Source organism: Nelumbo nucifera, chromosome 7, assembly GCF_055504915.1.
Source record: "Nelumbo nucifera cultivar China Antique chromosome 7, China Antique-T2T, whole genome shotgun sequence".
Classification (NCBI taxonomy): domain Eukaryota; kingdom Viridiplantae; phylum Streptophyta; class Magnoliopsida; order Proteales; family Nelumbonaceae; genus Nelumbo; species Nelumbo nucifera.
In genome coordinates, this window is record NC_142655.1 from 27,871,175 (window position 1) to 27,886,397 (window position 15,223).

Here is a 15,223-nt window from a genome sequence, read left to right on the forward strand (position 1 = left end):
AAGACTAAACGCAACAAACTTTAACGAGAACTCATAATGGTTAAAAAAACAGCACCTTCTCCAACATACTCTATTACAAACTCTCCCTGCTTTATATCTTCATCTGCCACTAATCCTGATCCACATTTCTCTGTCTACAGGCAATAGCTTATTTAGTTTACCATGACAGGTGTATAAAATCCATAAAGAACACAATATCTAGGAAAAATATAGAAATAATTGGTACAAAAACAAGAATCCAATTGACCCTAGGCGCAACCATAATGCAATGATCCAAAACCACCCTTAGATCAAGTTGAGCACAGATGTAATACCAAAACTACCAGCCAAGTTAGGGTTGCACTGGATTTCCTGTCCTCTCATTCACTCCAACCTTTTTAGTTTGTACTTGAGCTTAGGCCATGCCACTAATGTATTTTATTATTATGTTATGCTTGCTTTTATGAAATAAAACAGTGGAAATGTTTGGTTTTGATGGTGCCAATATGGCTTTCTGTAAAAGAACACTTGAGTTTGATTTATGTCAGCCCAAGTTTGACCTCTTCCTAATAAAGAAAATGCACATTATTGCATTGAATCCTTAATGACCTGCCCAGTTTGGAAGAGCAAGACCCTTAGTACACCCATACCATGGCTACAAGGCAAAAATGCATGTGCAATATAGCAAACCAAGCTATGCAGAAGACATCACCGTACAAAATATTAACCACTTTTTTTTTTTTTTATGAATGATGATAATTTTATTAAATCATGAGCAGGTTTGAGATTGAAAGTTCATACAACAACCCCCGGAGAGGTGCGAGTTGCAGCCTCCCCCAAAGCAATATTCCTTACCTTCAAAAATCAACTAGTTTCTTTGTATACTCCCTATAATATCGCAAAAGGGAGGAAATCATCAACATCTCACCCTCTACCATATCCCATGAAAGGCCAAAGGCCAAGCACCAATCAACGGAATAAATTCGTGTGGACATGAAATTTGTACAGTCAAACCTTTTAATAAAATATAGCCCTTAAGGAAAAGTCATTTTAGTAACATGCTCCTCATAAATTAATAACTCTTACACATGGAAATACATGTTCAAAATCACCATTTTCCCTACATGTCTAGGATTATGATCCACACTCAATATGAAAAACGCAACCTTACACAGGATATTAAGGACTCAAAATTTCAGTGTTACTGTCATTCCCAAAAAAGGAATATGCAGGACTTCAATGAGAATAAACCATTTAAGAAACCTTCAAGTTTTAGAAATTTTCTGTTCCACACACAATCAGACATCAATATCATCCACAAGTTGGTATGTGATCAAGAACTAATCAATATACACTTGATCAGGCTGCTGACATCATCATTATTGATTACTGACATCAGCAGACCATACAATCAGACCTATTTCCAGGTCAATGAAACCCTAAAATATGAATTTAGACAGTTCTTGGTGCAATTTTTTTACTGTTTAGAAGCGGTTGTTGTATATTTAAGGATATTTAGACAGTCCTGGTTCTGTATTGGTGTTGTTGGACAGAGGAGCTCAATCTAGGTTGCTTGACATTTCTCAATCTTCCAAACTTGCTTTCAAGTTGATTGGAGCAAGAAAGAAACTGTAACATTGATTTTCCTTTTCCATATTTACTGCCTAGCTCCATTTGAAGGGTTTGATGCCTGATTTGCATTGTATGAGAGCTATCTGGTATTGGAAGGTCAATTTTTTATTGCTTATTTGGATGGTCAATTTGACCATATTGTAATCTGATTTGGAATGTTCAGTGCTGTTTCTGGTGTTTATTATGTGCTTGCCCCTCTGCATATACTTCCAGGACTGATAACTAGCAGTTTTTATTTATTATGTGCTTGACCAATATGCCAAAAGCCTTGAAACTGTTGGACATTATCAAGCCAAGCATTTCAACATTTAGGACCGTAAAATTATTCTTTTTTTTTTTTGATAAATAGACTGTAAAATTATTCTTGATAGCAAGTGATCAACAGAAAAAGAGTTGTATATTATTTGGAAGCTAATGATAGCCAAATATCCAGATTACTATCGTGAAACTTGATGGTTATAACTTCTCATATGCACAATGTTATTTGTTGGAGGTAATTGGAACTTGGAAGATGGGGTATCTTACAAGAGAAGAAACCCAAATATGATGATCCCTCTCACCTTAAGTGAGACTTTGGCAGAAGGAGAATGTCATGGCTACTCAGCTCCATGCAGCCTCATATTACAAGGAATTATATGCTCCTATCCACAACCAAGGATATATTGGATAGGGTGACCAAAACATATTCATAGGCCAAAAATACTGCTAGCACATACCAATTGCATATAGCAAGTGAGCAATATAAGACAAGGGGAAAAATCTGTGGCTATGAACTTTTCCTTTCTTAAAGTTTCATGGAAAGACATAAACATAGTTTTGGACTTTCTAGCTGATCTCAACTATGATTTTGATTTCACAAGGCAGCATATTTTGAGTAATGGTGTCGTTAGCCTTTCCTCTACTTATTCTCTTATACAAGGGGAAGGAGAGTTAAAAGGAATACCATAGAAAATACTCATGTACAGATTGTCACTACTAAACTGAAGCAAAGTGGCAGTTCTAGAAAGGCTCAAGAAGCCAAAGCGCAACAGAGATAAATGTTGAAAACAACACCCATATTTTAAGCCAACAAGGTTTAAGGGAAACAAGAAGGGCAATGCTCCTGTGCCGACCAATTCCGAACTTTCTCCAACTACCATCTCCATACCAATACATTCTAGCAATATTGATGCTGCCCAAGCTGAATTGGAACAGATACATTCTTAGCTGCTGCCCAAGCTGAATTGGACCAGATTAGATGCCTTCTAAAACAACTTGAAGGCAATGGGAGTGTGAACATTTATAGGTCTAATGGTCCTACAGCCTTTTCCAAATCAGAGAACTTCATAGCTCATCATGCCTCTACATCCTCCTACTACCTTATTGATTCAAGTGCATCTAAGTATCTAACTACATTATAGGTATGCCATCTTGTTTTGGTTTATATAGGTTATCTACTGATAGAGATAAGATTATCTCATACTCTTGCTTCCAACATGAGTAATATCAAGCTAAGTGATAGCATCTCAGGTCTATTTTATGTGTTTCCCAACTTCACACCAATGTTTTAAAATGTGGAGTCATGAACCAAGGCATTCCACTACACGGATGCATGAGGCATAGTTCAGGTCTCGTTTGGTTCACGGAAATAGGGGTCTGGAATCAGAATTGGAATGGTCCATTCTGTTTCCAACTGTTTGGTTGGACGGAATCGAAATCCCATTCCCATTCCTGGTGGAATGGCAGGAATGGCATTGCCCCATTTGAGGGAATGGCCATTCCCTCCCCCTCCCTTGGGAATGAAATCCCATTCAGCTGATTCTAATTCTCATTCTGATTCCTATCTAAACCAAACAGACTATGGGAATAGACCATTCCAATTCCAATTCTGAAGGATTTTGATTGCAATTCTGATTCCAATTGTGAACCAAACAGACCCTCATAACACAAGCACAAGAGGCAGGGGTCAATTTGCGCCTAAGGCGCAAGGCGAGGTGTGCGCCTTTTTAAGCAAGGTGCAAAGAAAAGCTAAAAGTAAAAAAAATGTCAAAAATCAAAAAAAAAGTGCCAAAAAAAATTTAAACATAATATTAATAAAAATATAAACTTAAATTTTAAAATAAATGTTTTAAAAAACCTATTATCCAAAATTAAAATACATAAGCATAACATGTAAAGCATATTCAAATCAGAATTTAAAAATAAAATCAAACATATAAAACATTTTCAAGCATATAAAACCCACAATCTCTTTTTTTTCTCAATTACATTACTTAAAGTAGCTAATGTGACATATTACATTCCCGATTCTATGAGCTACCTTTGTGCCCCACCCCTCGAGGCAAGCCCAAACAAGTCCATGTTAGGATCTTAAATTCTTAATTTTCACATAAAAAATAATGATTTTATAGTTTAATAGCTTTTTAAGAAGACATTTTATTAGGATGAATGAATGGACAACATTACCAAATAGGGGGTTCTCGAAGTTTCAATGACCCTAACATGGACTTGTTTGGGCTTGCCTCGAGGGGTGTGGCAGGAAGGTCCGGGGGCTCTCTAGACTCAAAAAAAAGCAAAAAGTGTCAAATTTTCAAAAGGCGCACCAGGCATGTGCCTTTCGAAAGGGCTACGCTTAGGACTTGATTCAGTGGTTTCGAAGAAGCCTAGAGTTTCAAGTAAAACCCACATTGTGCATGTTACTAAGGCTATGTTTGGTTTGAAGGAAAAGGTAGGAAAACCTATACAAGATTTATAAAGGTTTTCCCACCTTTCCCTTTCTTTCCCTACTTTTTCCTTCAAACCAAACACAACTTAAGGTGTTTTCTCGTCTGAAAGATGGTTTGGTCGAGGCGTGGCTTACCAACAAATTCAAAAGGATTTACAAAAGAAAAGGGGTTAAGTTCAGAAATTCCAATTGTGCTAGCCCTGTGGGGGAGAATCGAGATCTACAAGGTGTTGAGGGGATAAAGAATCTATCATTGTCTCCTCCTATGAGGGAGTCCGAAAAAAGCAGTCTACTTGTGGAGGAGAGTGGTTGTCTTCTGAAGAGCAGGTGGGGGAGGTTGGGGTCAAGGTGATGCCGAAAGGGGAGGGGTGGAGCAAGGTAGTTTAAACTTAAAGGAAATTGTTGATAGGAGGAGGAGGTTGGCAAGTCTTTGAGTTTGTTCTCTTTGGGAGGGGAGGCATTTGCATTGAAGAACTTGATAGGAGAAGGAAGGAAGAAAGACTTATGAAATTTTGGCAAAGGGGGGAAATTTGGAACGAGGAAGGAGGGCAAGAAATTTTACTGATCAAAAAAAAAGGAGGGCAAGATAATTTATTTGATGGGGAAGATTGAATGTGCTAACATTCAACCAGCTAACATTCCTATAGATCGTAATCATAAGATTCAAGGGAAAGAAGATGACGTGATTATAGATACACTGATGTATCAATGATTGCTAGGCAGATTTCTGAATCTTTGGTTGACTTGACCAAATATCTTCTATGTTGTTTGTGTAGTGAGTCAATATTTACACAAGCCTAGATTCCCGGCCTAGGTTGAGCCTAAACCAAGCTTAGCACCCATGACAAGGGCTATAGCCTAGGCTAAGCCCTACACAAGCCCATGGCAAATTGGATTTCTAAGCCTATAACATTAAATATATTATATTATAACATTTTATATTAAGTAATATGAATAAAAAAATATGTTATACTTCATATAATATAAAATACTATATATAATAATATATTGTATATATATGTCCATATCATCACCATGTAAGCCTTATTCCAACTATTATCCATTGTTAAATTATGAGTGCTTAAATCATTTCTTACTACTTTCACTGATGTTTTCCTTTTCTTTTTTGGTCTGCTCCTACTCTTTCTAGCCCCTTCAACTCGTAACAGATTGCTTCTTCTTACAAGTGTTGTAGGTGGTCTTCTATACACATGACCAAACCCATCTTAGTTATTTTCTCTCATTCTGTCACCTATTGGAGACACTACCTATATTAAATAATATATGCGCATATTGTAGACAGTATCATCCCATGTTTCTAGGGCAGCCTAGGCTAGCCACTAGAAATGATCACCCCTACCAAGGAGAGGACTGGCATATGCAAGTGTCATGCATCTTAAGGTCAATTTCAGGATTGCATCTTCATGGGAGGTAATTGTTTCTTGGAGGAGCAAGCAACAATCGTTTGTGGCCCAATCTAGTGCCAAGGCCAAGTATAGGGCTATAGTACATGGAGCAAAGAGTTTCTTTAGTTAAGAACTCTTCCTACAATGTTGGGGATCAGCTTTGAAAGCCCTATGAAGCTATTTGGAAGTTTTCTTCTCTTTTTAGATGCAAATGGACACTTCTAAGAGAAGTAAGGAGCCTCTTCTTGGATTCTTTTTTTCTCCTGCAATAAGTAGAAGGAAGATACCATGTGGACATGCACTAGGGATGCAATTTTATGGACAGGAAGATAGTAATTCTAGAATTTTCAAGGATAAATATCACACTCATACCAACAATTCTTCAAATGAGAATATATTGGTAAAGGCCGCACACTAGGTAAAAAATTAAACATTTTAAGTACAAGATCTTATCAATGGGTAGCAAAATTCCCCATGATAAGAAGGATTATACAGATATCTTAGCCCTATCCACTAATGGGGCAGGTAGGCCATGGGCAACAAAGCAATTCAAGTATTGGTAGTGTTCAGGAACATATGGAACAATTATGGCAATATTTATCAAGTTCTATTGGTCAAGGGAACTCAACAAAAGTGGAATTACTAGCAATTCTTCAAGGACTAGCGCTAGGAAAAGAACTTTAACTACAAAGACTGTGGTGGAAGGGGATTCTAGGGCTAGGAAAAGTGGATTATAAAGTAATTATTGGATGGCTACAAAGAAATCTCAGAACTTGGCATTATACAAACTCAATGAAGTGAGATCACTGGCTAGAGAATTTTTCAAGGGTGATGGCTGGCAAGAGAATCAAGGGAAATTTTCACATGAATACAAAGATCAGCCAATAGTTTGGCTAAAGCACTAGCAAAACAGGGAGTAACCAAAAAACCAGCTGTATTGGGGAAAAAGGAGTTGAAATTTCAAAAAATTCAAAAAGGTCTTGTGGCATCCAGGATAAGGTGGACAATGTTTTGTTTTCCCATGTGTTCATTGGAAAGTTGGGGGTGGCTTCAGGAAGGAAAAAGATTACAAATTCAACTGAAGAATTCTAAAAAAGTGATAATTAATTGCTGACTACCTAGCAAAACAGGGGGTGAATCGGGAGTTTTTGTTTTGTGCAGTGTTGTAAGATTTTTGTTATTCAGGGGTCACCTTTTACTTTGGAAGGTGGCAGTTGTTTCTTATGGTTTTATCTAATGAAAGTTAACATTTCCTATCAAAAAAAAAAGTGATAAATATTTGGTTAACTTGAAAAAAAAACAGATGATCATATGGCGGTCAATTAATTCATGTTAGTTGTTACAAAAGCTTTTTGCTGATTGAAGGCAGAGCTTTGCAGGGTTGGTCCATGTAGTAAATACAAAAGATTTTACAAGAGGTGAAGGAGAAAACTAGAACCAAGAACGGTGAAAGAATCAACTCTAGTGTAGATCATCTGGAAAAAGGGGTGGAGAAGGAAAAGTTGAGAATTGGTTCAGTTACTCAAAAAGAAAACACATTGTTAAATGGGTAGGAGGTTTTTTCTTTTTTTTTTTTTGAAACAGGTAAAGTAAGAATTTCATTAAGACAAAACATGTATAACGGGGAGCTGTACTCAGGGATTTACAAAAACTGCACCAGCAGAGCTAGACCCCCAAACCCTGATTTACAAAAAGATTCCCAACCGCAAAAAAAGAATTAAAATTTGTCCTTGAAAACATTGTTTACTGCTAACCAGGAAAACATTTTTCCCGTAACTTTCTGAAATACTGTATCTGAGGAGCTGTGTTGGTTCTTGAAAAATCCTTGCATTCCTCTCCTGCCATATGCACCAGAAAACTGCAGCAGGAGTCAGATTCCAAGCCAATTTACAAAAACTGCACCAGCAGGACTCAGGGCAGCAACTGTTCACCTCATATAAATTCTTTACTTTGCTCCAGACCTCACAGGAGAAAACACAGTGGAGTAGCAAGTGGTTTACTCACTCGGTCTGATTCTGACAAAGCACACAGACAGTTGTGTTTAACAGCATACCCTTCTCCAGATTGTCCCTAGTTAAAATCCTGTTCAAGTAGGCTGTCCATACAAAAAATGCCACCTTTGTGGGCACACCCTTACACCATACAGACTTAACTGAGATAGGCTCATCCTCTGATCTGGAAAAATAGTTGTAAAAGGACCTAACTGATAATTCCCCTGACTTCTCCCACTTCCAAACTCTTCTATCCTCTCTCCCTAATTCCACTGGGATGCTATACAACAAGTGCAGCAATTCCACCAGAGACTCTACTTCCTAATCATTCAGATTTCGCCTGAAGATAGGAGACCAAACAGTACTTCCACTCTGCACCTGCAAATAGTCTGAAAACAGAGCATCTTTCTCCACTGCTACATCAAAGAGAGTAGGGCAAGAGACCCTTAAGGGTATATTATCACACCATAAATCTTTCCAGAAAAGAACTTGCCTCCCATTCCCAACCCTAAATATAATTCCATTTGAGAATGGACCATAAGTTTTCCCAATCCCTTTCCAGACAAAGCATCCATAAGATTGGTTTAGCTCACCTGGGACCCAGTCAGAGATCCCATAACCATATTTAGCTGCCATCACCCTTCTCCACAAACCACCTTGATTCTCCCCAAATCTCCAAAGCCACTTCCCCAGTAAAGCAGAATTGAGATCCTTTATTCTTCTCACACCCAGGACCCCCTGAGATTTGGGTTTGCAAATCTTGGACCAGTTAACCAGCATGAATTTTTTCTTCTCATCCCTCCATCCTTTCCACAGAAACTCCCACATCTTTCCCTCCAAAGACTTAGCCACCCCACTAGGAATTGGATATAAAGAGAGCAAATACAAGGGGAGGGAAGATAGAACACTTTTCAGCAGAGTTAATTTACCTCAAATAAGATAAGCACTTGGATCCAAGAAGAACGCTTGTCTAATCTCTCCACAATGGGCTCCCATATTGATTTGGAGTTCCACCTAGCACCTAGAGGCATCCCCAGATATTTCAAAGGAAGCTTACCTCTTTTACATCCCCACTCCTCCGCCCACCTCTCTATTTCTGGTACATCTCCCCCCTGCAACCAGTTCAGTTTTATGCCTGTTTACATGGAGGCCTGACACAACCTCAAACCACTGCAGCACTGCCATTACATACCCAAGCTGATCGATTGAAGCATCACAAAATATGAGAGTGTCATCTGCAAACTGCAACAAAGAAACCTCCACCCTCTCAGCTCCCACCTGAAAACCTTCTATGAAACCCCCTGTCGTGGCCCTTTTCATCATTCTGCTATGAGCTTCAGTCACACATATAAAAAAGGAAGGGGGAAAGGTGATCCCCTTGCCTTAAGCCCCTAGAAATCCTAAAGCGACCACAGGATACCCCATTTACCAGGACTGAGAACGAGGGAGTAGTCACACATACTTTCATCCAATTCCGCCATTTAGAACCAAAATTCATTCTTCTTAGGAACACGGAAGTAGAGATCAGTTGAGTAAGGAACACAGAAGTATGGATTTGGATAAGATAGTGGAAACTGAAGTCCAAGTAAGCAAGACATTGGGATTATTCTTTATCGGAGAGGAAGAATTTACGAGAAAAAAGTTCGGGGAATTGGAAAAGAAATATATGCTGAATGAGGAAAACTAGAAAGGGGAGAGCTATTTGGAAGGTTATTAGGGATGGGTTTGTTTTAAAATTGAAGGGGAGTTATCCTAGGTCTTGAAGTTTGTTTGGTCTTGAAGTTTGTTTGGTCTTGACGATGAATTTTGCTTTGTTGTATAAGGTTTTGGGAAGTAAAGACCTTATTCAAAGGGAAAAGGAGGATTTTGAAGGTCTGGTGTTAGCATTCAACTTTGGGAGTTTGGGGTGATATCTTGTCACCTCATTGTATCCTCTTCTCTCTTCTCTTTAATAAAAATTTTCACTTTTATTTAATACCAAAAAAACTAATCAGGATTTTAAATGTATATATGTCAAAGTGTTGAAATCTTTGGGTTTGATGTTAGGCAGAGAGGGGGCTAGCCTAAGTGTCACAAGAGGTCATGACAAATCATCTTAGTATCATACTATATTAGTCTCTGATTCATTTAATAAAATCCAAGAACCGACTAAAAAATGACATGTTGATGATTATCCACCAACATAAGACACAGATGTAATGTCTGCTTGTATCCCCTGAACTTAAAGTCATAGTGATAACTTTTTTTCATGTATGTTTACCATGGAATTGAAAAACAACAAATAACACCAGTATTACTACAAGAAGGAACTTTGCTCTATATAGAAACTCATTTTGATGATCTATTCAGATGCATACAGGGATGCTAGCCAGCAATTTTCAAATCCATCTTCAAGAAATAACTTTAACACTAGATTCAACAACTATAATCCTCCTCTATGTTTTTCTTTTTCATACACTTACTTGAGCAACTTGAGAATCTATGAAACCATACCATAGATAACATAGACAAATAACAGTGTTCGCATCTCTAACATCTTCCAAAATTTCAGAAATATAAAGAAAAATCAAGCCCCAAAATAATACTTTCTATCCCCACATTAAACAGGGAAATTTGCAAAATCCCTAGCCAATGTATTACAGTGTTTGCAGCATTAATATCCACATAATACATTATCCTTTCTATTATCAATAAACATAATATACTATCCTATTAGCTTTTCCAATGATAACTAGAGTAATTGATGTATAGCTTTCCTCCCCACTTGATATAGGAAGCAAATAACATCAGAACCATTTTTACAAAGTCATACCTTCACTAGTTTCATTTTCTTCACAGTTCGGTGTTGAAATGGTTTGTTGAGACATGAAGTCCCACATTTACAGCTTGATGAACAACTAGACAGCAGCATCCTATTAAAGCAAGACATTAGAAATTTGCATCAAAGTTCTTATGGCAAGTAAAGAAACCTAATTAATTTTGCAGTGCAGTGATTGCAAACTATTTAAGAAACTAACAATGATGGCAATAATGGTCCTAATAATTGCAATTTGCTTTTAGCAATACAAAGGGTGATCAAGAATCCAACCCTAATCACTTGATGATGCCTAGACAACAATGATGATACTTCAGTTCTTACAGATGGTAGTCAGTAAGAAACCGTCAGACAATACCTAATAAAGCAACCATGATTACCAAAGAAGATTCTTACCCACAATGACAATCTCTACCACACACACCAGAAGATCCTGGTGATGCAGTGCAGGAACAGAAAATACCATCATCCTCCAGACGTCTCTTAACCTTTTTTGTGAGATATATATCTTTTGAAGAGTTAATATCAACAATGGTTAAATTTAAGATGAAAAAGAAAACCAAAAAAAAATACACATCAAATTTCAAAACCTATAATTTGCTCAGAAGGAAAACTGCAAGGTTCAAGTAAAAATGTATGTACCTTTTTGTTATGGTAAAGTGCAAATCTATGGAGTAATGATCAGATCCACACACACACACTAATCATGGTAAACACCACAAACACTTCACCAGATAATGTTCAACCATGAAATTTGTATCAAAATATAAAAATTCCTGAACAATGATTCAGATGGATACTGCGCCTTATAAAAGTATAAGGTGTATGCTTGCGTTTCTTCAAACAATCTGGAAGGTCAAACTCAACAGGACTTCCTAGATCCTTCAGCAATTTGTTGAAAATGTGCCCGATGCTACTGCGTTCAGAATTCTGATTTGCCAAAGAAAAATCGTGGAGGAAGCAAAAAGATATCAATTAGTTAGGGCAAAATGGAGAGAGATAATAGTAATTCCAAAAATAGAAATTCTTCTCCTTGACCAAAAAAAATGGAGAAAATGAATTTTCCTTTTGCTGATAAAAAAAATTTACATAAGAGACAAAAAAATTGAGAAGACATAAAATCCCATAAAATACAGACACATCTTGCATGGTGCCAAAATGCCAATTAAAATAAAAGATTCATTTAGTTATTAGCAATCAAACTCTGATAGTATCACAAGATAGACGAGGGTATAGGCCCTAAGCATTTATGAACATCTAATGTAATGTAGCATAAAACTCCATGTTATATTTTTTTGGTAAATCATAAAACTTTTTATTCAAAATCACCTATAAACCTGTCTGTTGACCTGCAATGCCAGTAAGGCAAAGAAGAGAGAAAACAGAGAAGGAAGAAGAGAAGTAATGGGCAGCAAGACTATTCTCTGGCTCGGCCAGCCAAAATGTGCCATTTATATTAAAGAAGTGAAGTTACATGAAATGAAAAGAGTGCCCCATTGAGGGCCACATAAGCACAAATAGAAAAGAACTAAATCAAGACAATTAACTTCAGGCTCAATACTACAACATAACTAATAACATAAAGACAGCACAAGCACATAGCTTAATCACCCATTACAACAAAACCTACCAATCACATCCATAATATAATCAAGCATAGATACAAAATTACAAATACCAACTCCAATAATAAATGGTCCATGAAAAACCTTTTTTAACTACTTTTAGGAAGATAGAAACTCACTACCATGCATGGTTACTAGAGAGGGAAACGGCCTTGAAGTTACAGATCCTATTAACTTAATGAAGTTTTTTTAATTTTCTGCAAAGGGTAGCAACTTTGACCAACCTTCTTCATAGCAGGCATGGTTTTGAATGAGTCAATCTATGGTAATGTATTAAGATATTGAGCAACTTTTTCACCTAAACAACCAGACAAGGCAATAACCAATATATAATTAGTTTTAAGCAGGGAATTCTTAAGCAATAAAAACTGAGACTAAATAGTTTCATTACCATTTTAACTTTTCACAGACAAAAATTGCAAAACAATTCATATCAACACGTGTAACCTGCAAAATATAAGGATTTTGAGTCTGGTAAATCAGAATAAATACTTAGGTTTGCATAAACACAAAGCAGATATATCTCAATTGCAATCCTACCCTCTAGAAGTAATGCTAAAAATCAAAGAAGAATAAAATAAAAAACCAGCTTCATCTCAGTGCACAATTGCCAAATTTGATCACTGGCCTTGATAACAAGGCATGCTTGAGTGGTTAGGCTAAGCCTGGATGGAGCTTTCAGGGAAAGTAGAAAAGTTGTGGCCCATCTTAAACACAGCCAAGCATAGTTATAAACATCTACAGTGACAAATTCATTCAAGACCTTTTATGCTCATTTCAAGCTTGGTGTAGGGTCACAATGGAAAAGCTGAATGTTCAACTATAGGACTTTCTGAATCTTTTGTGTATTTTGTATACTTTCAGTACAGCGAGATATTTTGGTCATTTTACATATTTTATGTTGGTTCAGGACTTATGATTGACTTACTCGAGTCAATTAGATATGGGAGCAACTCAGTCCTTAGCTATGTTGTAATTTAGGTTTAGTTTCCTTTTGGTCTTGTTTGTATAAATAAATGATTATAAGTAGTTGGCAATTAGGTGAATGTATATGCTGACATCCTTCAGCAACCATGATACACTTTAAGAAGATATTATCAGATGACAAGTGACAAGGAATGACAAGCTAAAGGTGTAACTTTGAAAGAGATAGTTGCTGATCAAAAAAAAAACTTTGAAAGAGATAGCAAGAAGCTGACAAACATGTTATGAGTGGAAACAAAAGTTTTTTTATAAATTAAAGAGAAAAAGGAAACACAAGAAAAGTGACCAAAAGTCACCTGAGAGAAGAAAATCTACCACCAGTACAAACCACTACACCAATCACTCAAACTTCACTCCTAAGATTAAGACAGAAAACACTAGAACCAAAGCAGTAACTTTTTTTTGTTTTTTGATCAATAACAGAATTTCACTAAATTAAAACAGAACAATTACAAGAGCAGGAGAGGTAAACTTTCTTAACTCTCAATAGTATAAATTAGCAATTACAGAGCCCAAAACATATGACTCCTTCCCACCCCTTGCTTTGCTAATACATCAGCAAACCCATTTGCAGTTCTTTTTACCCAATTAAACTTCACATCCATATTTTGTGTTAACCACTTAAACCTTTTCTTTTCATTATTAAAAACCCAAAGTCCCTTTCCTTCCTTCTGCAGCCACTCCACTACCAGCTTCGAATTGCCTTCTATAACCAGCTTTTGTATACTCATGTCCTTTGCCTTTTGGAGTCCCTCCATGACAGCCAACACCTCAGCCCTTAAAGAATCACCTACTCCAATTGTCTCTAAACACCCCTCCAATGCCTGAAGGGCCTGGGTTACCAAAACATCTCCCATCAAAATTGAGTTTTATAAGCTTTCTGAGGGTGGTTCCCAAATGTGAACTGTTCTAGTCCTTGTAGATGAAGAGACCACTTCCCTCCAATTCCTTTTTCTATCGGCAAAGGAGAAGGGTGAGAACAAGTACAAGGACTTAACCGAATGAATAACTCTTGGGAGGACACTATCTAAAATTGCTTCCAAACTTCTCTCCTCTTCCTTGAAGAGTCTGCATTTCTTTCTTCCCAAACCTTCCATACAACATGTTGTGGATGCATTCGTGGGGAGGGCGTACAGCCGCCGGCAGCAGCAGTGAGGAGAGGCCCACAAGGCGGCAGCCTATCTTATCAGCTCTCAGCTTATCTTATCTTTAGTAGTTTTCCTTATCTTCTAGAGTTTGATTTATCTATTAGAAGTAGGAGTTTGATTTATCTTAGCCTTATCTGTAAGTAGTCAAATTCTACAGGGAGTCCTCCTACAGGGAGGATTCTCACCTCTTGTAATCTCCTATTTAAGGAGCTGCGAATTGAGAATAAAGGCATTCAGTTTTCAGTCAAGGAAAGAGTTGAGGAGAGTTAGGGTGATCTCTTGAACAAATCACCCTTAGGTCGCCATGATAGGGTCTTCACGCAAAGGGAGGGGCAAGGGGAAGCTAGAGGTTCTCCCCGTGGACCGACCCGTGACGAGATCCTACGCCCGGGCCCATAACATTTTGGTATCAGAGCCAAACGTCATGGGCGATATGGAGCAGCTATCATCTAGGGTCCACGAATTGGAACACTGACTCGTGGAGAACCACGCGGAAGTGAGAGAAGTCAAAGAAGATGTCCGAGAGCTTCGTCGCCTACTCGAGTTGTATTTCTCCACCAGGGAGAGGAGCCCTGAAGGGGCGACCACCACCAGCAGCCGCCGACCAGATTTGGCGGAGGCATCCGGCGAACGACAGATCGCCGCCCCAACAGCAGCGGTCATACCCAAGTATAGTAGGCTAGAGTTTCCCTCATACAGCGGCAGCGGCAGCGGCGACCCACTAGGATGGTTGTACCGCTGCGAGCAATTCGTTCGCAATCAGCGCACGGAGGAAAGGGATAAGGTCAGTCTGGCTGCATTTCATCTGACAGAAGAAGCACAGCTCTGGTTCTACCGGGTAGAGCAGAAGGAACCAGGACTCAGATGGGACCAATTCAAGTCCTATTGCCTCCTCCGGTTCGGGCCCCCATTGACAAGCAACCCATTGGTAGAGTTAAT

General features: G+C 38.0%; 1 protein-coding gene across 7 annotated transcripts in view; it reads right to left on the reverse strand.

Annotated features, from left to right (window-relative positions):
- The window catches only part of ASHH3 (histone-lysine N-methyltransferase ASHH3), a 37,923-nt gene that overhangs the window by 9,493 nt on the left and 13,207 nt on the right, over positions 1-15,223 (reverse strand). For 4 of the 7 annotated variants that reach the window (XM_010253161.2, XM_010253156.3, XM_010253157.3 and 1 more), the window contains 6 exons: positions 12,544-12,599; positions 12,377-12,450; positions 11,328-11,457; positions 10,924-11,035; positions 10,525-10,624; positions 56-134 (listed from right to left, as the gene is read on the reverse strand). In XM_010253161.2, coding sequence (XP_010251463.1) covers positions 56-134; positions 10,525-10,624; positions 10,924-11,035; positions 11,328-11,457; positions 12,377-12,394 — 439 coding nt within the window. In that variant the 5' untranslated portion in view covers positions 12,395-12,450; positions 12,544-12,599. The remainder of the gene's footprint in view (positions 1-55; positions 135-10,524; positions 10,625-10,923; positions 11,036-11,327; positions 11,458-12,376; positions 12,451-12,543; positions 12,600-15,223) is intronic. The other 3 variants (XM_010253159.3, XM_010253160.3, XM_010253158.3) reach the window with 2 other exon arrangements.